At 38.2% G+C, this 23,062-nt stretch overlaps 1 protein-coding gene across 1 annotated transcript in view; it reads right to left on the bottom strand.

Moving 5' to 3' along the window:
- Positions 1 to 1,348: 1,348 nt before the first annotated feature.
- The window catches only part of LOC125227012 (sodium/potassium-transporting ATPase subunit beta-1-like), a 28,663-nt gene continuing 6,949 nt past the window's right edge, over positions 1,349 to 23,062 (bottom strand). Inside the window, exons 2-7 of the mRNA XM_048131201.1 lie at positions 9,309 to 9,437; positions 6,701 to 6,817; positions 5,717 to 5,814; positions 4,915 to 5,019; positions 4,064 to 4,208; positions 1,349 to 1,824 (exon numbers count right to left, since the gene is read on the bottom strand). Coding sequence (XP_047987158.1) covers positions 1,682 to 1,824; positions 4,064 to 4,208; positions 4,915 to 5,019; positions 5,717 to 5,814; positions 6,701 to 6,817; positions 9,309 to 9,437 — 737 coding nt within the window. The 3' untranslated portion in view covers positions 1,349 to 1,681. The remainder of the gene's footprint in view (positions 1,825 to 4,063; positions 4,209 to 4,914; positions 5,020 to 5,716; positions 5,815 to 6,700; positions 6,818 to 9,308; positions 9,438 to 23,062) is intronic.

The following is a 23,062-nucleotide window of genomic DNA, read 5'->3' as shown; positions in this document are numbered from 1 at the left end:
AGACAAAAAAAAACTAACTCAAAATCGGTTCATCCGTTCGGGAGCTACGATGCCACAGACAGACACACACACAGACAGACAGACAAACAGACAGACAGACAGACGGACAGACACGTCAAACTTATAACACCCCTTCGTTTTTGCGTCGGGGTTAAAAACGGAACCCTTATAGGATCACTCGTGTGTCTGTCTGTCCGTTGTCACAGCCAATTTTCTCCGAAACTACCGAACCGATTAACTTGAAATTTGGCACACATATGTAAACCTGTGACCCAAAGACGGACATGTAATTTAAATTAAGAAAATTTAATTATAGGGGCCACTTTTGGGGGGTAAAAGTGAAAATTAAAAATCAAAGTTTCTAGAATTATATTGTGTTACATATATATCAAATGAAACAGCTTTTTATAAGTATTTCAAAAATATTTTTTTAATAATTTTTAGTAAAGTAATTTAAGAAAATGGGCAAAAAATTACCATTCACCCCCCCCCCCCCTCCGAAACTACTAAGCGTAAAATTTTCAAAAAAATACACGAGATAGTTTTCAATCTATAGATTACAGGAAAACTATTAGAAATCTACAGTAAAGCGTAAGTCGGACTTAAAAGACAAAAACTCAAATTACGAATTTCACTCACCTCCGCTGCAAGGAGTTACCAAATTTCTTGAAATTGTGTGAGCGCGTTTAAATATTACATATAAACTCATTTCTGTTTCGTTTTGTTCAAAATATCGATTATTCGCAAAAATGACTTAAGTTCCTACTAAAAAAGAGGCGCTTAAGCCCTTCTTGTAGTGTACGGAACCCTTGCAACGCGAGTACAACTCGCACTTGGCCGGTTTTTTACACAAACAGTTCGCATTTAACTACGTAGGTACCCTCTTACATTTACTGACAGTTTAGACACTTTAGACTTCCAAACTTACATTGTGTAAGCTTCTTTTTTCACTCTTGTCCAACAGGACATAATATATTTACATATTTATATATGTATAATTGTATACCGTAACGTGCTTAAACCTTCTCTGACGATTCTTCAAGATTCTTTTACTTCTAATAGGAAAAGTGAAATTATTCCCCATTAATGTATTCTCCATCTAAAGATGGTGTTTAAGAGTGTACCGTGTAAGGTGTGAAGAACTCGATAGATCACTCGTACTTAAGGCCCGACCAAAACTGAACCGACTTGATATGTTTTAAATTGCCCGTGTGGTGACGGGTTGAGAATTTCACCACCCCCTTTCTTCCCGTGAGTGTCGTAGAAGGCGACTGTGGGGTATGGGTTAAATTGTGGCGTAGGCGAGAGCCTGGCAACCTGTCACTGCAATGTCACAGTTTCGTTTTTTTCATCCCCTTATTTGCCAAGAGTGGCACTGAAACTTGAGTAGTTTCATGTGCTCTGCCTACCCCTTCATGGGATACAGGCGTGATTGTATGTATGTATGTATGTAAATTCAAATTTCAGCAAAAGAATATTTCGACTACTTCACACGCCATCCACCGATAGGTTCTCTTATGCATAACGTAGCTTTAAGCCTGCCCTAGGATAATCCCGCATTGCAGGGTTACGCTCCGAGGCCTAGTTCATGTGGAGACTTGCGTATTGTTTTATAGATTTAATAGAAAATGTATATCACTACACCACGGCGCGATGGCTGGTGTAAATGGTATATTTAAGCCTACTCTGTACTTTCAACGTTCGATGGCGTTCCGCTGACAACATTTACGATGATGCGCGCGTAGCCAGATGGTTCTTTTAAGCTCTTGTTGTAGATGATGTTCTTGGCTAGGAGACGGCAGCGGATCACTGTGCTGTTGGCCGCTGGAACAGAACAAATTCAAGATCTTTTAATGAATTATAATTAATTATATTAGTTATATTACAGAAATACACATACAAAATCCCACACCTATATTGCCAAAAAAGGTAGATAGAGTACATGCAAGTGCTCAATTTTTAGTGCCACTTTTAGCAAGCCGTTAAAATAAAACGATGTAGTATCCATAGCTGGGCACCGTTAATCAAAAAGTTAACTTCGTTAATCGCTAATCCGTTACTAAAAAAGTTAACTTCGTTAATCGTTAAAGCGATACATTTCGACAAATTTAACGTAAGTTAAAGTTAATCGTTAATCCGTTAACACATGAAAAAAATAAACTTTTCTTTAAATATTTAGTTGCATCAGTATCCACTATAACGTATTATATTGCTGTAAAAGGCCGAAGTACAGCTAGCCTATTGAACTCTAGGCTGCACGTGGAAGGCAGTGATCGCCTGAGCTACTGCCAAGAGCTGTGTCAGGAGAGATGCTGGCGGTGACGGGACTGTTGTGGCACTTTGGGCGGTAGAGGCTAGGGAAGCGAATGTGGTCGTAAATAGGCCTCGAATTTGCTGCCCTATCACTACAACAGTCGCCATGGTAAAGCTTAGGATTCACCGAATCAAAGTTAGTAAAAGCAAATCCACGTGAAGAATACTTTTTTAGGTAATATTTCGGACTTTTAGCAATCGACATCGGTAAACCTAGGATTTACCGGCAAATCATAGGATTTGCCGTACTTCGGGCTTTTATAGTAGCGCTCAGAACGTGTTTTTCGCAGCGCAGATGGCGCCTGTGCCCTACTAGATTAACGATTAACGGACTCGGAGAAATTTAACGGAAGTTAACGAGTCCGTTAACATTTTTTCAAGTTAACTTAAAAGTTAATCCGTTAATCGAAATGTTAACTTCGTTAATTAACGATTAACGGATTAACGAGTTAATGCCCAGCTATGGTAGTATCATACCTCTCTCTAGCAACATGCATATATCGCATGTATATGGGTTCGTCTATATATTGACCAAAAGACAATCCTAAAATCAACGGGATTTAATATTGAAACTTAAAAGTTTTTTTTTTATTTTGCCTCGTTTAAGTCTGACAGTTACATTACATGCCTACCATCTATTCCGTTTTCCGTTCTTCACCTAGTCTGTTACTTACATAGTAGCACATGTCTCAAGCAAAAGGTTTTAGGGGTTGTACCTTGTTTTTAAGTCTGCCAGCAACTATAGGGTTTCTAAGAGGGGTGTTGTTAAGAATTTAGACTGTTTCACTAAGAATTCTGATATCCATAATTATAACACTAGAAACAAAAATAAGCTTGCCATAAAGAAGTTTCGTGTCCGTAAAGTACAGAAGTCATTTGTTGGGCAATGCATTCATTTTTATAATAAGTTACCTGACACTGCTTTGAGATTACCCCTCCCAGCTCTTAAGAACTACTTAAAAAAATCATTGATGTTAAAGGCTTATTACAGAGTCGAGGACTATTTGACAGACAAACATGCATGGCCCGAACCAGAAACTACAAAAAACGAATAGCAATTAAAATAATTGTATTATGTATAGAGGACACAGTTCAGATAAGAAAGCACATCAAATATTTTATATTTTATGTTGTGTAGGTAAATTACATATTTAATGATATTGAGATTCATATTATCTTTTTCTTCTATGACAATTTGATATGTTTTCTCTGAAGAAGAACGACGTATTATTAAGCAATAATATAATTTATTGAAATTGATTTCCATAGAGTACCTAGTCTGTTCATATTCTTTGATGAATACTTTTGCATGTTAAATTGTATGTTGTTATTTAATGCATGTTAATTATAAGATGTAATGTTTTGAAAAGAAGTTGCCCGCCGAGTTTCTTGCCGGTCCCATAGTGGATACCCCCCTCCCAACTGAGGGGGGACTGAAATCTTCTCGAGGCTGAGGCGTAGGGTTAGAGCCGGCGTAGCTTTATTTGACGTTCATATGCGCATTGTAATATGCCTACTTGAAAAATAAATATTTCATTTTCATTTTCATTTTTCATTTTCATTTTCTGTATTTAGCGCCAGCCTTGAAGGTTTGGAAGGTGGGTAGCGCTCGGCCCCACGGGTACTCCAGTTCAGCATGGCTATCCTCATCCTAACACCACACTCACACCCTATTCTAACTTGACTTTTACCTAGTCATGCTGTCTTAATAGTAGCACATGTTGCAAGTATATGGTTTTGGGTTTTGTACCTTGTTTTAGTCTGACGGCTACTATAGGGTTTCTGTACTTCGCGCCAGCCTTGAAGGTCTGGAAGGTGGGTAGCGCTCGGCCCCACGGGTACTCCAGTTCAGCTTGGCTGTTCTCGTCCCAGCACCATGCCCATATCCGGGAACGCTGGAAAATATAAGGAGTTTGGTATCAAAAGATCTGTCATAGTTACATTTTCGTAGGACATGTTTTAAATATTGAAAACGCGGATCCATTAGAGATCCTTCGTCAGGCTTGAGTATTCACACATTTCACAACCAATAATATCTTACTTTGTTCATTTGTGCGTCCGTGCGTTCTTAAATAAACGGGATTTAATCGCCCTCAATATTTTAGATTTAGATTTACAACATAACTCTGTGCGATACGTTCATCCAGTTGTTTTATGTGGAAGAAAAAGTTCTAGCATGATAGTTACTGGAAATTAATCTCGGTCTCTGAAAAGAGAGCGTGCCACCGTAGATCTTATACGAGTACGTAGGTTCCTGGCCCTGTAGCCGAATGGCATTTCCCCGACGCCAAACGCCGCAGAAAGGCAATCTATCCCATATCGCTCTTGCGTATTGACGCGACAGAGCCAGACTGCATTTCTGCGGCGTTTCGAGTCGCAGAAATGCCATTCGGCTACGGGGCCTGATAGTTACTGACGTGGAACTTGCGCATAAGCCGCAGATTTACCGACACGCAGTCTTCTCAATGTCTTGGCTAACCCTTCAGACGGCCACCAGTCGGTCGACCAGAAAAGTCGGCGGGCTTTCGTTCCACGTTCCACCTACTATCCTGATACTGAGTTGGGCCACTAACTCCTCGACCCTGTAAACCGCCAACTTACTTCAGCCGGAGTGGCGAGACCCTTGATGTGGTCGACCAGCTCCGTGGGGAAGTCTTCCGGCAGACTGGCGGCGTCATCGTAGTAATGTGGCTCCCAATCGATTATCTGAAATTTACATTCATTTATTAGCAACAACACAAGATAAAGTACACGCAACTTTTTATTTTGATTTTTTTAATTACGAATGGGCTTACTCTTGATCTTGACCACAGACTAGCCAAAGGCAAAGACGTGGCCTACGATGGAATGAGCTCGCCCAGAAGATGCCTGTTCACCCTTGATTTGAAGGTGGCCGGGCAACTTTACTTTTAGTATTTTTGTCGGAACTTACAGATACAATTCGATCCATATGAATCTTTTGTGCAATTTACCCCCTGAAAGACAGCAATACCGGCATAAATTATGGTATGATTTCTAACTAACTTCAAGAAGAATCGTGTAGAACCCAACTGGAAAATGATTGGTATTTGCAGAAGCCGCAGCAAAATAACACTAAACCCTGCATAGTGTTGTGTTTGTGCTTCCTTATATTTTGACCGACTGTTGTAGTTTACAAAACTCGGTAAAAAAGTGACTTGGACAGAGCCGGAAAGCGGCAAATTTTTGTAGAAAATAAAGAAATTTAACTCACAATAGTTAGGTACATATCGTCACTACTTTGAAAAAAACTTGTATCTTCTGCTGTCAATGAAAATAAAAATGTAATAAGTATGTATGGAATGCATATAGACTTACTGCGTTTTAAGTTTGAGGAGCAGTGTGAGATTTTTTCAAAGTAGTGACGATATATTAATCAACCTACCCTGTTTAATTTGAGGAAGAAGCACGGAGTATCGGGGTACCCGAAGTTGTCCGCCGGCACACACTCAGCGTGCCCATACAGCGGGTCCGTCACGTACGCTGAAACATTAACCATACTAGATAAAACGGCATAGTCCCCCGTGGTCCCGGAGCAGACTGGCTAAAGTTGACATCAACATTTTCTAAAAAAAAAATTAATCTGTTTATTTCTAAGCAACGTACATGCATAACGTGACATGTCTATATAACTGTATGACTTTTTCGAACTAACCCTGTGCAAAAGTGCCCTAGCCAGTTGTGTCCTCATAGTAGGTACCTACATCCAAAAATGCGAGGATCAAGAGGCGAGGATCAAGAGGGGAGGGTCATGAGCTCATGGTCATAAGAATAAAAAATTACCATGTGCACTGAGAGAAATTTGCATTGTGAATATAACAAGTTCGACTATAATATAACTGTTGCGGGTTTATCCGTTTGAAACAAAAGTATTTAAGTAAACGGAATAAAATTCACAATATTGATGATACAAGTCGAATCTGTTCGAACAACAAGGTCAAACTTATTAAAAGATATTTGATTGAATTATCCAAACATATGTTTAAAACAATATGTGTCATGTTGCTTTTATAAAATCGACTTGTTGATTCAAATATATTGTTGATTTAAATGACGAGTCAGGTAACTTATAGAATGTACTATTTAAATACACTTAACAAAATCTAACTTGTTGTTTGAAACAAAGAGCACGTCGGCGCTATTTTAACCAAAAAACGTGTTGAATGAACATGAAAACTGGTTGCTTTTTCTCTCAGTGTGAAGTGTAATCTTATGTTACGAGGGTGACACAGCGTGAGAGGTGAAATCATAAACTGATGGGATTCTAGATATCCAACCGTTCTTGCCAAACTTGCTTTTTATACATATTGGATTTAGCTTACTTCATATTGGATTAAGATGAAATTTAGTCAGTTTAATGGAAACTTACGCTCAAAGAAATGATTCAGCTGATCGATATACACGTCGGTTGAGTTGGCATTACTGCGGTCGATCTTCAGTTCGCCCGTGTCCGGCAGAGGGCGCGCTGTCACACCGGGATTCGTACCTGGAACAGTTCAGTCACGACTTTAACCACTTATTCTGATGAGACCTAAAGAAGTACACCGTGTTTTTACTGAATTCCTTTGACATTAAGGGAAGGTTCTTTAGGTCAAATATAATTTCTCTAATAAACTCCGATATTTGGAAGGATTCCAAAGGGAAAAAGGAAAAAATCAAAGAGGGCGGCGTAAATATATGGGATATCGGTCCGATATTCAATATCGGATCGGATAATGTGAAAACGCACTAACTCTTGCGGTTATCGACTTAGTACCTAACAGATGACTTTTAGGGTTCCGTACCAAAAAGGTACAAAAGGAACCCTTATGGTGCGACTCTGTCCGTCTGTCTGTCTGTCTGTCAAATTACTAAATATCTCTAGAACTACTTATGCTATCCCTTTGATTTTTTATTGATATTAAGTACCTGAAACTAAGCGAAATTCAGTATAGTTAATGATAATTTGGTCAGGAATAGCTATTTTTAAGTATTCACTCAGTGAACAGTTTCAAAAACAGACTTGATAAACATTTAAAACTAAAAAATAAACATTAACTATAGAACAACAAGTGCAGTGATATACACGCATCAGCTATCAGCTGCTAGTGTATCAAATAATATAATAATAATAATAATGAGATTGTACATCCCACGGAAGTGCGGAGGTCGAGGCTTCCTAAACGCCAAAGATCTCCACAACCGTGAGGTGTACAATCTCAGGAATTACTTCCTTAACAACGAGTGTGGGATGCATCGTGATGTGGTGGCAGTTGACGGAAACCTCACGCCGCTCTCCTTGGCGAAAGAGAACTGGCGCAAACCTGTGGTACTAAGTACTGCGGACCGCAGGGCGGTATGGGAGAGCAAGCAGCTACACGGGCGGTTCTACAAGGCCCTCACGGGACCCGATGTAGACCTACTCGCATCGGTGAACTGGTTACGATTCGGGGACCTCTTCGGAGAAACCGAGGGTTTTGCCCGTGCAATTGCGGACGAAGTTATGATGACGAACAACTACCGGAAATATATCCTGAAGGACGGTACGGTCGACATTTGTCGGGCATGCCGCCGTCCCGGAGAGTCACTCAGGCATATCATTTCCGGTTGTTCTCATCTTGCTAACGGCGAGTACTTGCACAGACATAATCTCGTAGCCAGGATTATTCACCAGCAACTTGCTCTTCAATACGGCCTTGTGGACCGCGAAGTACCGTACTACAAGTACTTACCTGCGCCAGTTCTTGAAAATGGTCGTGCCACGCTCTATTGGGATCGATCTATTATCACTGACAGGACTATTGTAGCCAATAAGCCTGACATTGTGATAATAGATCGACTGCAACGCCGGGCAGTGCTCGTTGACATCACCATCCCCCATGATGAGAATCTCGTGAAAGCCGAGAAGGACAAGTCCAGTAAGTACCTAGACTTGGCTCACGAGATAACCGCCATGTGGGATGTTGATTCAATGATCATTGTTCCGATAGTCGTTTCAGCGAACGGTCTCATAGCGAAGAGTCTCGACCAACATCTTAAGAGACTCTCGCTAGGTGGCTGGATCAAGGGCCAGATGCAGAAGGCGGTGATCTTGGACACGGCGCGGATAGTCCGACGGTTCCTCTCTCTGCGGCCCTAACCACCGGCAGCTTGGGCCCTGCCCCGCTGCTGGCGGCACCCTAGGTTAGGTTTTTTATAATGTGTTTATATGTTTTTTTATATTGTTTTGTATGTGTTTTTGTATTTTACTTTTATATCCATATTATAAACAGCCTAGCCTAAGATAGAAAATAAATACTGGGAATAATAATATATTACCAAAGAGGATCGAGTATTATAGAGAATTACTGTCGAAGTAAAATGTGTAATTAATCACAGTGCATAGACTGCCATCTCTTGACACAGGCTTAAAACTTTTGAACCTCAGTTGAGCATTTCTTTTTTTTTTTGCCATTTTTTTTATTTTGAATTTTTTAGGGAATTTTAGGTCAATTGTAGGTACTCAGAATCAGGAGTACCTACTTTCAATCTCACTGGGAGACAAGACGTGTCCCAGAATTTCCATACATTTTTGCTACTTTCCTCTTTTGTTACCCCACACAACGAACGGAAAATGGTAACAAAATAAAAAAAGAATCGTATGGGACAATTTTTTTAACTACTAGGATTGGAAAAGCTAGTGATTCTGAGTAGAAATAGCATTTTTTTTTTCAAAAATCACATTTCATAAAAGTGGCCAAAAAAAAGAAATGCTCAGTTTTGACCATTTGGCCCATACGAGTATTCTTAGCTTGATAATTATGTCTTAAAATGTCAAATATTAATATTAGCGTCATCTAGCTGAGCGTACCCCAAAGGTGTAATGCCATCTAGGCTGCCGTACCTTTTTCTGTATGGTACTGAGGTACGTTTTTTTCTTAGACTTTATCTGTCTATACGGAGTTATATATGTCTTTGGTATTACGGTATTGCTATATCTAGTCTGGTTCGTGTCTTACCTATAAGAGACTGGTCTAAAGTGTACGTAGGTCCATCCTTCTTCAGGCTGAGTAGAAGCCCTCCCATACAGATCGCGAACATTAACGCCAGCACCGCGTAGAACACCAGGTAGAATGTAATCACGATGCCTGGAATAATAATAAAAAAAGTAAAAAAAGTAAAAAGCATTTAATTGTCCAACATAGGTAATATAGGTACATAAGTACAGGTCTCATTATACATTTTTGTCTCACTATGTGGTGCCGTGAGGCGTACAACTTTTAGTAAATACTGTGCTGCATGCTGTTCACAGTTATCACGAATATTCCATTTCGTGGTAACTTATATGCATAGCTGGGCATTAACTCGTTAATCGTTAATTAACGAAGTTAACATTTCGATTAACGGATTAACTTTTAAGTTAACTTTAAAAAATGTTAACGGACTCGTTAACTTCCGTTAAATTTCATAGAGTCCGTTAATCGTTAATCCAGCACCCCAAGCGGCTCGCTGCGCCGCGAAAACCACGTTCTTCCTGCTACTCTAAAAACCCCTACGTAGTACGACAAAACCTAGGTTTTATCGGTAAAAGCAGATCCGTCGGTTATAAACAGTCTAAAGACCAATTGGCGACTTTGGATCACATCGAGATCTTCTAAATCTTATTAGGCGTGCTAGATCGATCACTAACCTGGGAATAGAGTGCAATCATCAGGCATGACAGACATATCACGCAACCGACGCATCGACGAGTTAGAGTCCGGCGCGGGCCTTAGATTACTCTATCAAGTTATCGTGGCCTACAGCATCGAGTTGTCATCTCAAATCTCAATCTGAAGAACCGACGCACCACGATCGCGACCGCATGAATGACCCAATAATTACCAATCCGAAGTAAAACCTAGGATTTAGCCAACCAACGGCGGTACACGCCCGAAGAGACCGAAATTATTACATTTCGGTTTTTTACCGATTGGCGTCACAGGTTTTAATGGTTTTTGGTGGATACTTAGTAAATAGAAATACATAATACCTACAGTGGAGTCCTATTTTTATGACGTGTTAACGGATTATCGATTAACTTTAACTTCCGTTAAATCTACCGAAATGTATCGCTTTAACGATTAACGAAGTTAACTTTTTAAGTAACGGATTAACGATTATCGAAGTTAACTATTTGATTAACGGTGCCCAGCTATGCTTATATGTTTAATTTCTTTTATGTATTTGCTGTTTCTGTTTTCTTACTTGTGTATTTTATAGTTACCACGAATAAATAATTGATTGATTGATTGAATAATATTAAGATTTATCAATGAAAAATTTAAATACCTTGCTTTTAAAACTATTATTAATGTCTTCAATATTTCTTAGCTCATCAGAAAGTTTATTAAAAATTTTTGGAGCCATTCCAAATATACTTTTCCTAAATAAAGCTGTATTAGAAGGCAACGAATTCATTTTATTTCTAAGACGTACACTTTTAAAATGTTGGAACAGGAATAAGGAAATAGTGTGGATTCGATACGCAGAAAGTTCCACACTCGCGTTCGCGTGTCGAGTGTGAAGGGAGCATTTCTTTTTTTTTTGCCAATAAAAAATTTTTGATTGTTTTAGGGAATTTTAGGTTAATTGTACTCAGAATCACGAGTACTTTCAATCTCACTGGGAGACAGAAAGTGTCCCAGAATTTCGATACATTTTTGTTACATTCCTCTTTTGTCGTACAACATGTACGGAAAATGGTAACAAAATAAGAAAAAATCGTATGGGACAATTTTTTTATCTACTAGGATTGAAAAAGCTAGTAATTGTAAGTAGAAATAGCATTTTTTTTTCAAAAATATCACATTTCATAAAAGTGGCAAAAAAAAAAATGCTCAAGGACTGGAGGACGCTAAAGACTTGTAGGTATATTTTTGAACTCATGCCTACGTTACCTATCGTCACGTAATGTAGGTTGATGTAGGTAATGAATGTAATGAGCAATGGAATGCATGCCATTGCCAGACTTTATTCATTTGGTTCCGTTTAAATTAAAAGGTCCATTCAATCTTCAATCAGCCGCTGTACATACAGGATGATTCTGGAGACGGGAACAGAACTCATTTTAATGTTTGTTGGAGTCTTAACATAAACGAAAGCGCTGTAAATGTAAATCTCTAAAAGCCGAAAATTATTATAGAATATGTGAATTTAACTATACCACCCAGAAAGAGAAACTGCTATCCTCTGTGTGAAACGAGGGACGGCGTCATCAACAAAAAGAAATATTAACATAATACATAAATTGGAACAAAAACTATATTAGGCCGGCCACACACAGTCTTAAAATTCATAATCTGAAAAAAGTGTTGAATGCAATATGTCACATCAATGTGAAAATTCATATACCTAGGTAGCTAGGTACTTTAGAGGTAGAGTGTGTGACTGTATGGACAGTTGCAAGATTATGATTTTTTCAGATTATGAATTTTAAGACTGTGTGTAGGCCGTCTAGAGAGCGCCATAAGTGTATTTTAAACATAATTAAATATGCGTATAATCTCTGTGTTACAGCTTCTATCTAAACTCGTTCTATTAAAAACATTTCTAGTTATTAAAAAAAATACGATACCAAAAAATAACAAGACTTACAAAAATATAAAATAATATCACATAGTGTCACATAATATTACAGGAACAAATAATAAATATAAATGATAGGCTGACGTATTTACGGCGAGAAATGGGAGCGGCTAAATGCGGACGACAGGAATAGAAGCGTCGATGCGGTTGGCCTGCTAGCCACTACCACTACACTTTCTTTTTGACTAAACATTGAAAAAAAATATTTTTTAGCTAACAAAGCGGAAGAAATATTGTGGGGAACCTTTTAAGGGCATATTTTGCTATCAGGCTCCGTAGCCGAATGGCATTTCTGCGACACCAAACGCCGCAGAAATGCAATCCATCTCTAATCTCATGCGCGGATCCAGGGGGGGGGATGACATCAATGATCTCATGACAACCAATATATGTCAAATTGTATGTTTATAATGTAGTAATTGTGTGTAATGTATTAACAAAACATTCATGACGAAGAGATTAACAAAAGATGACCGACACTAGAATAGAACCATCGTCCCTGGGAAGAACAGATTGTTCGTGATCTTGACTTTAAGTAGATAAGTTAACTTCGCCTACGTTAAATTAATATATGTCACCCACGGGTTGAAACCGATATAGATCTTCCTATGTATCCGCTGAAACGTGGGATTGTCTAGTAACACCTAGTAAGCAACAGGAATATACCTACACTGTACCATTTATGGCATTAACATACCTACACAGGGGTTTTATTAGGTCCTACTGAACAACTTTTATTGTACCTCTACAGTCGAGTTCATAAATATGTGTACATTTCTTCACCTAAACTCGTCGCAATAAGGTGAAAAATGTACACACATATTTATAAACTCGACTGTAGAACCAAGACAGAACTCGCGAGAAATGGCTCTGTTCTACATTTTCCTATTTTACCATAAATTTTGTTTATCTAATTATCTGACATTGCTATTTCGTATGGAAAAATAAAGAAGTAAATTTTTATTGCGATTTCAGGGTTGGTCCCATAGTAAAAAATCCTCAGTAACTGTAACTTCAAAATACCTCTCAAATCCCAATTAATGATAGTATCTACTATGAAGTGTATGCCTGGTTTAATTTATAGCCCGTAATACGATTACACGCTGTATATGAAAACTGTGGTATCAGAACCAATGTCGTCCTTATGATAAGCGGCCATGTGGTACATTTTACTAAAGTAAAATTCATAATCCTATGGACTAAATTGACAAATGACTGACAGGTAAAATGATACCAGGAACAGCAAAATTAAAATAGGGAAGGGTATATGTCGATAACAATATATCGACAAGTTGTAAAGTACATACACAGACAAGTTTACATCAAGAATAAGTATATGAGTTTCAAATAAGAGGTACACATTTTGATTTGTTCTATGTATCTTCGAGGTAGTGGATGGATACCATGCATTTTTACCCACTAGTTTTAAAACATAAAAAGGTTTCCGAGCCTGTAGGTAAAAAATAAAATACCATGTCCGACGATAATAAATTATCTGTCACGCTATGGCAAGTATATCATAAATATCTATATAATTTTCGAATAATATTATTACTGCTTCGAAATAAAAAAAAATATCTCTAATTAGCGGTCTACAGACCTTTTGATCTGTCGAAATCACAGAAAAAGTTAGTATATTGATTAGCCGATCAAATTGCCAATTTCATTGTCCCGTCTGGGTATTTTACTTTATAGATTACTTGCATCACATTTTATATAAAGGTTACGGGAACTCAATGGCTATTGAAAATACCCCCAAAGAATGGCACAAAGACATGACCTTGGGCGGATCGGTCTTTGTGAAGCCTCAATGGTTCGAGCCCGGCCCAGTTTGTATAGAAACCTGATCTCGATGCATGAGTGATTGTAGATAAGGGCCAGTTGCACCAAACCACCTGTAAATGTAAGCTCTGTTCGTAAAATTTTACCGATTACGTGGGGGACTTAACGATTTGTTAATAAATTGCGTTGCACCAACCCAAAAATTACTGAACGTAACCGCTAACTGTGATGCCAGGTCGTGAATGAAATCCTACCAACATTTTTATGGTAGAATTGATTTTTCATATAGCAACCCAATCATATGAATGTCAAAACCTTTATTTAAAAAAAAACTTAGGCGCAAACTAGCGCGAACTAAACTTTCTTTGCAGCTCTTATCGAAATATTTAACAATTTACACCACTTATGTACACTTGTGTTCGTGGTTATCTTAATGTATATTCATGACGCATGAAAAGGACGCGTCTCTACGACTTTCAAGTGGCTATTTCCAACCTAAAAGCCTTTGTAACAAGGAATGAAGGAACCAATTAGCAGGCAAGTTTTCTCATGAGTATTATAATAATTATAGGTAGCTTATTACAGACCTCTTACCCAAATGCATAGCCTTTATTCCGTGAACTGGCTATAAAACAAATTAGCATACTTTTGGTGCAGTACTAGGTAAGTTCAATGTCATACACAGCACACAGCCTATGGCAAAATGTCCAATAAGATTAATGACAAAACTGTTTGTTGTAGCAGACATTTAAGTTTATTTATGTACTGTTACTTAAATTTTGTTGTGTTTGAAAAGGATTATTAAGTACTAAATATAATAATAAGTTACATGTTGCTTTCTTTTCAGAGTTGATTTACACCATTTGATATGGACTACAAGATGAAAGTTCTACAAGTGAATCTGTTCTAGAAATAAACAAATTATACTATGAAATTAACTGGAAGTCTGGGAGAAACTTGTAGAAAATAAAGTTTTATAAATTATTATCATCAGAATTTCAATTTTGTTAATAAAATATATTTTTGTTACTTTATGTGCCATTTCATACAAATATCCTGTTTAGGTAGGGAGAGTAAAGGCCAAATGACTATACAGTCTCACACTAATAGACCCCAACCCATTGAAAATTGTGGTTATAAAATTTGAAATTGAATACTTATTCTCAGCAATTCCCGAAAAGTTTGTACATTTGGATCACGTCTCCGATTTTGATGAAAATTGGTAGACTGATAGATTCCATGATGCTGAGAAAGATCCACTAGGTTTCCCAAAATGTCCTAGGTAGTTTATATGAAACCTTCCTTTTTTTGTTACCGAAAATGTATAGAAATCTGATAACAAAAAAGGAAGGTTTCATAGAAACAACCTGGGACATTTTAGGAAACCTAGTTGACCTTGCTCAGCATCATGGACTCTATCAGCCTACCAATTTTTATCAAAATCGGAGATGTGATCCAAATGTACAAAGTTTTCGGGAATTGCTCTTCTAAAGACCATATTTTCACTGCAATATGTTTGAGGCTGGCATCTATTGGGACCAATCCATTTATTCACATGTTAGAGAACAGCACCGATAGTTTAAATGTGGCCGGCAGACACATTTTTTCCAGAGTATGTAACTTTTTTATGTAATCAAGTGTTTACATAATTATATTATTGTCTGAGTAACCCACAACACAAGCATTATTATTATTAAGCTATCATGGAACTCAATCTGTGTAAAAATAAAGTCCTACCTATAATATTTCTTTCTTTCTAACTTTCTAGTGTCACAGTTTATGATAATGGTACTTTATTCATGAACAATACAGGATTTTATCTACCTTCCTGTATAGTCATTGTTTCCCACTATACTCTTATTATAACTATCTGCTTATTCAAGTTATAATTTCCTTTTTTTTGAGGTGTAGATAAATTACCCATGAAATTACTGTTGTTTTAATTTCACATAGGTATATTTCTTCTTTCCAGAATAGTAAGTAAAGTTTCTAAATTAGCATGACACAACTAGAAATTATTTTGCCTATATATACTGCTACTGAAAAGTCTGATAACGCTCTGACATGCCACAAAATTCACAAGCCCGCCCTCAATAGTATGCTGAAAAATAAGTACAGAACTATATGTGCCTACTTATGAAATCATAGACTCTGGTTTATTTTAGAAATGTTCAGCTGCATCATTTATATCAAAGCAACACAAATTATGAAATACAATTTGAGGACTTTTAGTAGTAGGTAATAATACTTTAAAATTGTTAGAACATTTTGGTGTCAAGAATTTATCGACCGACATGAAAAATTTAGGTTTAAGTAAAGTGAATTTCAAGCAGATACTTACTATGATTGTTTGTATTACTATTTAGGATAAAATCTTTATTGCTTTCATGTTGGTTAGCTTTATGTATTTAATTAGCTGAAATACATGCTTGATTGTCAACTTTGCCTTTGCACTAGTCAAACTCGAGATTGCATCTCTCTACCCGGAGTGTTTATGAATAATATGAATTCACGTTCATCCCACTGTTTTACTAAAAGCCTACTGCTGCTGCTAGAAACAAATAATGCTATGCTGGTAGAAACAAATAAATTCTCATTCCTATGCCACTGGCATAAGTCAACTTCGCTGTGTCACCGACATAGGAAGAGGATTATTTTGGTCTCAAACTTTGTGACGCCAGCACTGAACATGTTAAATGTAAATAATTTAAGTTGACTACTGCAAAGTTTTTGCATTATAGGTTTATGAAAAAGTTATAAAAGGAGAAATAAAACACAGGTAAGTAGGTATGAACAGAAATATTATAATAACACTTTCTTTACATTTTTTCACTGATATCTTATTATGCTGTTGCCTAAAAGTTGTGTAGATTGTCCCAACACATTTGCTTCACACTAAAATACTTCATTTCGGATGTCTCATGGACGTGTATAGTTTAAAACGAAAGTTGATTCCTGTCGCGAGATACGATTTTGAAGGTCGGATTTTATACAATGTTTGTCGTTATTCTCGCCCTGATTTCGGATGTCATAGTGGATCCACAACTTTTTCCAGGATATTTATCATTTTATTCGTGATTCCAAATATACCAAGACCCTTTTAAAGACTATTGTCGACAAATAGTTTTCATTATTTGCTGTCGAGTTTTGATCTCATAGGACGCACTTGTGAATTTCTTACAGCATCGATCTGATTGTATATTCAACTGAAGCTCATTCTGCACTCGATCTAAATATAAACACACATTTATCAACAAAATAAATTAAATTAAAGGTGTTTACAAACACAAATCGTCGCGCAATTAAAATAACCTTAAAAACCACTCTGGTGTGTCACTGTCACTTTTGTATGTTCAGTTACTTCCACATATTTACTGTTTTAAACGTTTTATAAGTATTTTACATTGCTAATAGCTCAAGTTATTTTAAAATAAGCATAAACTCGTGAAATACGGGACAAATTCAAAACATTGGCCGCCATTTTGGTTCCTAGATTTACCTAATACGAGCCGTTAACCGGTGCTCTGGCACCGGTTAAATGAATCGTAACCCTTTTACTGACGGATGGCATGGTGCAACGCAAATATGGACTTAACGGTCGTCGGAGCCATCTTTAACGATGAAGGAGGCGTCAAAGTGTGCTGGTGCAACCGGCCCTAAGTATGTATGTATTGAGTATGCATGTGTGATGAAGGTTAGGGTTATAGAGCATTTAGTTTAAATCATACTTTGCCAAGGTGAGTACCTATCGAATATTTACTAAAAGGTTAAAAGTTTGTTAGTTACATTTGTACTGTTTCACGAACAAAAATATCTGAGCATAACTCTAATAATTACATTGTACACAATTTTAGAATGTACAGGCTGTAATTTTTATGACTGGCAATATTTAAGGAGGCGATTTGATACAGATCCCAAAATAATTAGGTACCTAGTCTACTATCAAGTTTAAAAATGTTAACTGATTTCTAAATCGATTTACTTATACAATAAAACATTTTATTAAAATTATATTTGTTTAAATAAGTTGAACTTAATCCATTAAAAATAGAATAGAAACAAAGCACGCGGAGGTTAGTTAAATATAGAAGTTATCTTTAAATATTCATATTTTCTGAGACTAAAATAATCTTACAAACCTTTCTGGAGGTCGAAACAACAACAGTTTTCTCTGTGTAATGCGATTTAGAAGAGTAAGTATGACTTATACTGGCTTTTGTCCATGACTTCTGTGTAGATAAATGATATGATGATGATGATTAATCAAATCTATCACGATTTTCTTTTACAAACGGACATATTTCTTAACGTTCGTAATGTAATTAACCTACGCGGCCAAGCGAAAGATTTTATTTCGACTAAAGCGTGTGGTTCAAAACGTCTTGAGCGCGACCAAATTATAAGGGGGTTAAAAAAAGTAGTAACTGCGATATTTAGGAAATCTATCCAGACTACCTAACCAACTTCACAATCGCTTAGCTACTAGCTCTCCATTCCACGAGAATGTCCCTTGTGAAATGCTTTTGCCTTATACGAGTAGGTATGACAGCTAGCAGCTACTTCAATTGCTTATATCCATGGGCGGCGATGACTGCTTTCCATCAGGCGGCTCGTCTGCTCGTTTGCTGCCTATTTCATAAAAAAATGTCAGACACAAAATCCCTTTCTTATAGTATTTTCAGAAATATTAGAAGAATCACATATCGTAAGGATTGTAAGGAACCTTCTCGTAGAATGCGGAATGCCTCACGCTCTTGGTGGTGACAGAGTCAGACTGCACGATTGTCACTTCGGCAAGGCCGGCAGGGGTCCTAAAGACTCGAGCCTGGTCGTAAGCCCGGGCAATGCCAGAGAGCGCTGTGGTGAATGACATACACCGATCCAAGCGCGCCCTCACGAACGACAAAAAGGGTGAAACGCCGGATTTGGTTCAGTGGGTAGGTAGGGCCAAGTTTCTCCCCTCTCGCGAAAGGGGGAGGGGAAAGAAGCGGCGAGACCTAAACATCGTTTCCACTCCGTCAAAAATAAGGGTCCTAAAGACCAATCCTACCAAAGAAAATCTCATGCATAGTCGTATGCGCACTATACAGAAATCTGTCGGAAATACTGCTGAATCACGTCACGTCTTTATCCACCTACGTATCAAATAAGATACATCCCGTCCTCAGGCTCATCCCGTGTAGGTACGCCTTATGATTTATAGCGCCCGGTGGGGCCGAAGGCCGGACTCCCCTACTTCCCGACTCGGACCGGCGATTAGCTATGACCTGACATTATAACTAGGCTAGGGTACGGCGTTGCAAAAAATAGCATGCAATCGAGAATCGCGAAATGGAACTCTTTTCTTTTTTATACTACGTCGGTAGCAAACAAGAATGCGGTCCGGCTAATGGACAGCGGTTAATACCGTCACCTATGGACGCCTTCAACTCAAGGAGTGTCACGTGCGCGTTGACAACACACTAGAAACTTGTACACTCCTTTTTGCGGTGTTAAGTACACAGAAAAAAAGAGTTACTTTCCGAATTTTCAGCAAACTGGTTTTGATTTATTTTATTTTATTTGTTAGGAAAACTTACAGCTAAAGTTACAATAAGGCTTATAACATAAAAACAATGAGCCAATAACAAGTTTCCACAGATAGAAACTGGGCAAAGTACATGCGTGCAAAGTTACAGAAAATTTTGAAATATATTTGAAGATTTAGTACTACATATGTATCAGTATTTAAAGTACCTACAGCAGTAATGAGTTTGAGCAATGATTGAAAACAAACAATAAGAGAATAAGAGAAAAAGGGAAAAAAAAAACAGTAACCTATTTATGTGTTATTTGAGAGTTAACAGTGGGAGAAGTCATGGGTCAGTAGTGTGCGTACTGATGCAAAACTGTCATAGAACAGATCGATGAGGTCTCGATTCTTGCAAATTTGATTGAAAAAACGTTCAAACGTTTGATTCAAACGTTTTTATAAGCCCCAACGCAAAAACGACGGGGTGTTATAAGTTTGACATGTCAAACAGGTGTCGAACAGGTCCCTAAATTTCATTAGATTAGGTAACGACCCAATTCAAACAATGCTTATACGACTACAATGTCATGTTCAGTCAAAGGCTTTTCCACTCACTAGCTCGGAAACACGTGTTTTGTCCTTTAATACCAGCGGGTAAAAACGCATTTTATCCACTAGTGGGTAAAGTAATTTGACCTTGAATAATGTCAAATTAACTGCTTTAAAATTGCTAAAAGTAGGTGAATCTAGTAATAAAGATTATTTACCACCTGTGGAACTACTGGAAGTAGTGATAAACGCACTTTTTGCGTTGTAGTTTCCTCGCTGTAGTGAGGGGAAAAGTTTTGTGTTACACTCGGGTGCAAATGTATTTTACTTCTCGTGTGTTAAAAAACTCGCAAGTTAAGGATTCTATTCTCGAACCACTCGCTTTGCTCGTGGTTCAACTATAGAATCCTTTCACTTGCTCGTTTTTCAATTCCACACTCGGCGTTAAAATACAACTTTGCCCCCTTGTATAACAAATAACTATTATTTTAACTACAGTCAAGTTCCCTATTAGATCGAGAAAATGACAATTTTATTATGACGTCCGCAGTTTTTTTCAATTATTGTATAATTAATCATTTCCTTCACTAGGGCGTTATCTGCATATTACTTTGACCTCGTGACAGTTTTTATGGTCTATTGGAGTAAAACATCAACTTTTTAACTATGAACAGTGAGGGAGACAAAATACAGGTGTTGAGTTGTAATTTACTGGGTAAACGGTGTCCGGGCCCATTTCTCAAAACTGAAAGTTACAAGTTACAAGCGAAGTCTCTTTCCAAATTGTCATATTAGACATTGAAAACCACTTACTTGTAAATTGTAACTTGTAACTTCAATAAATGGGCCCCTGTGGCCCATTTCTCAAAACTAAAAGTTACAAGTGACAAGCGGAAGTCTCTTTCATATTATTATCATATTAAACATTGACAACCACTTGTAAATTGTAACTTGTAGCTTCAACAAATGGGCCCCTGATCTCGACTTTTTCAAATTTATTTTCACGATTTCGTGGTTGGTCTCTCTACCACAATATGTGTGACAAAAAAAGTTAATTTCAAGAGTGCACCTATTAGGTAATTAGGACTTTTGTGTTTTATGTATTTTTCATTTAATTTTAATTGATTTTTATATTATTTTAACGCGTATATCATGGACGTTATCCAGTTTTTTTTACCAATAAAAGTAGCTCAATATATATGACCCCGTGAATTATTGCAAGTGACTCAATGCACACCCCGTATTACAAATAAGTCTAATTAAATAAACATCGTGCACACGTTTATCTATTGTTTTTATTTCACACTGGCTCATTGTGACGACTTTATGAATGCCACACTGTTCCATGACCTTGCTCAATCTTACGGCCCGGCCACGACATTGGTCTAAGCGCGACAGCGGTGAGCGGCAGCCATAGTCCCATCGCTGTGTCTCGCTCCAATGTATGGCCGCCGCTCCCCGCTGTCGCGCTTAGACCAATGTCGTGGCTGAGCCGTTACTGTTAAGGCCTGGCCCCGTAGCCGAATGGCATTTCTCCGACGCCAAACGAAAGCGATACGCCGCTGGCTCTGTCGCGCCAATACGCAAGCGCGATAGAGATAGATATCTACTAGCGCTTCGTTTCGTGAGCGTTTCGTGAGCGATTGTGCCATTCGGCTAGCCACCCTGAGTAGACGCTCGGAGCGGAGCGTTCGCGCGGAGCGTGCAGCGGGGCGGGGAGCGTGCGTCCACGCTATACAGCGTCAACTCAGGACACTTGTATGAGCTTCAATAGTTCGACACGCACGCCGCACGCCCCGCCCCGCTGTAAGCTCAATATAAGCGTGCACTCAGGCCTTAGCTAGATAGATACAAACAAACAAAGAAACAAAATTGTTTATTTGGCAATATAAATTTAGTCAGTGGTACATTATACTGACCTCCACACTAGGCGTAGCCTGTATCGTGGAGGAGAATGTAAGATTAACAGAAATATTTGCGGCATTTAGTAACAACATTAATCTAGGAAACTATTAAAAAAAAAATTACATTTAGTTACTTGGGATTTTAAATAAAGAGAATAGGCTTAAGTTATGGCTTACGATCCAAGTACATAGGTAGGTAAGTAACATGCAAAAGGAATCCTAAATAGTATTTATACAATGACATAACAACATGCACAAGCGCGCGCGTGTGTGTGTCTGTGTGTGTGTGTGTGTGTGTGTGTGTGTGTGTGTGTGTGTGTGTGTGTGTGTGTGTGTGTGTGTGTGTGTGTGTGTGTGTGTGTGTGTGTGTGTGTGTGTGTGTGTGTGTGTGTGTGTGTGTGTGTGGTGTGTGTGTGTGTGTGTGTGTGTGTGTGTGTGTGTGTGTGTGTGTGTGTGTGTGTGTGTGTGTGTGTGTGTGTGTGTGTGTGTGTGTGTGTGTGTGTGTGTGTGTGTGTGTGTGTGTGTGTGTGTGTGTGTGTGTGTGTGTGTGTGTGTGTGTGTGTGTGTGTGTGTGTGTGTGTGTGTGTGTGTGTGTGTGTGTGTGTGTGTGTGTGTGTGTGTGTGTGTGTGTGTGTGTGTGTGTGTGTGTGTGTGTGTGTGTGTGTGTGTGTGTGTGTGTGTGTGTGTGTGTGTGTGTGTGTGTGTGTGTGTGTGTGTGTGTGTGTGTGTGTGTGTGTGTGTGTGTGTGTGTGTGTGTGTGTGTGTGTGTGTGTGTGTGTGTGTGTGTGTGTGTGTGTGTGTGTGTGTGTGTGTGTGTGTGTGTGTGTGTGTGTGTGTGTGTGTGTGTGTGTGTGTGTGTGTGTGTGTGTGTGTGTGTGTGTGTGTGTGTGTGTGTGTGTGTGTGTGTGTGTGTGTGTGTGTGTGTGTGTGTGTGTGTGTGTGTGTGTGTGTGTGTGTGTGTGTGTGTGTGTGTGTGTGTGTGTGTGTGTGTGTGTGTGTGTGTGTGTGTGTGTGTGTGTGTGTGTGTGTGTGTGTGTGTGTGTGTAGATGTATTTCAGTGTCTGAAAGTTGGGTCTGATTATGACGTAATCTTCGTTAGATTTTCAGTATCTACATAAGAGAGATTTATCATGCTTTTCGATAGCAACTTTTTTGTCTTGTAGATGGAGAGATTTTTAAACTCATACAAACTAACTAAGCGGTTGTAAATACGGGGAAACAAAAATGTTGAAAAATGGTATGCAAATTTGGTATTAACACCTGTGGTGGGAATTCTAAATAAACGATGTTTGAGTAGATTGTCGTAGTTGGGTGAGTTAAGAACTGTTTTATGCACGTGCAGTGCTACCCTCATCAAATACAGTTTTCGAACACTAAGTACCTGTGCTTCGTAGTACAA

The sequence above is a fragment of the Leguminivora glycinivorella genome, chromosome 6 (assembly GCF_023078275.1).
Source record: "Leguminivora glycinivorella isolate SPB_JAAS2020 chromosome 6, LegGlyc_1.1, whole genome shotgun sequence".
Lineage (NCBI taxonomy): Eukaryota > Metazoa > Arthropoda > Insecta > Lepidoptera > Tortricidae > Leguminivora > Leguminivora glycinivorella.
Note: the sequence above shows the minus strand (reverse complement) of the source record. Positions and strands in the feature narration are given on the sequence as shown.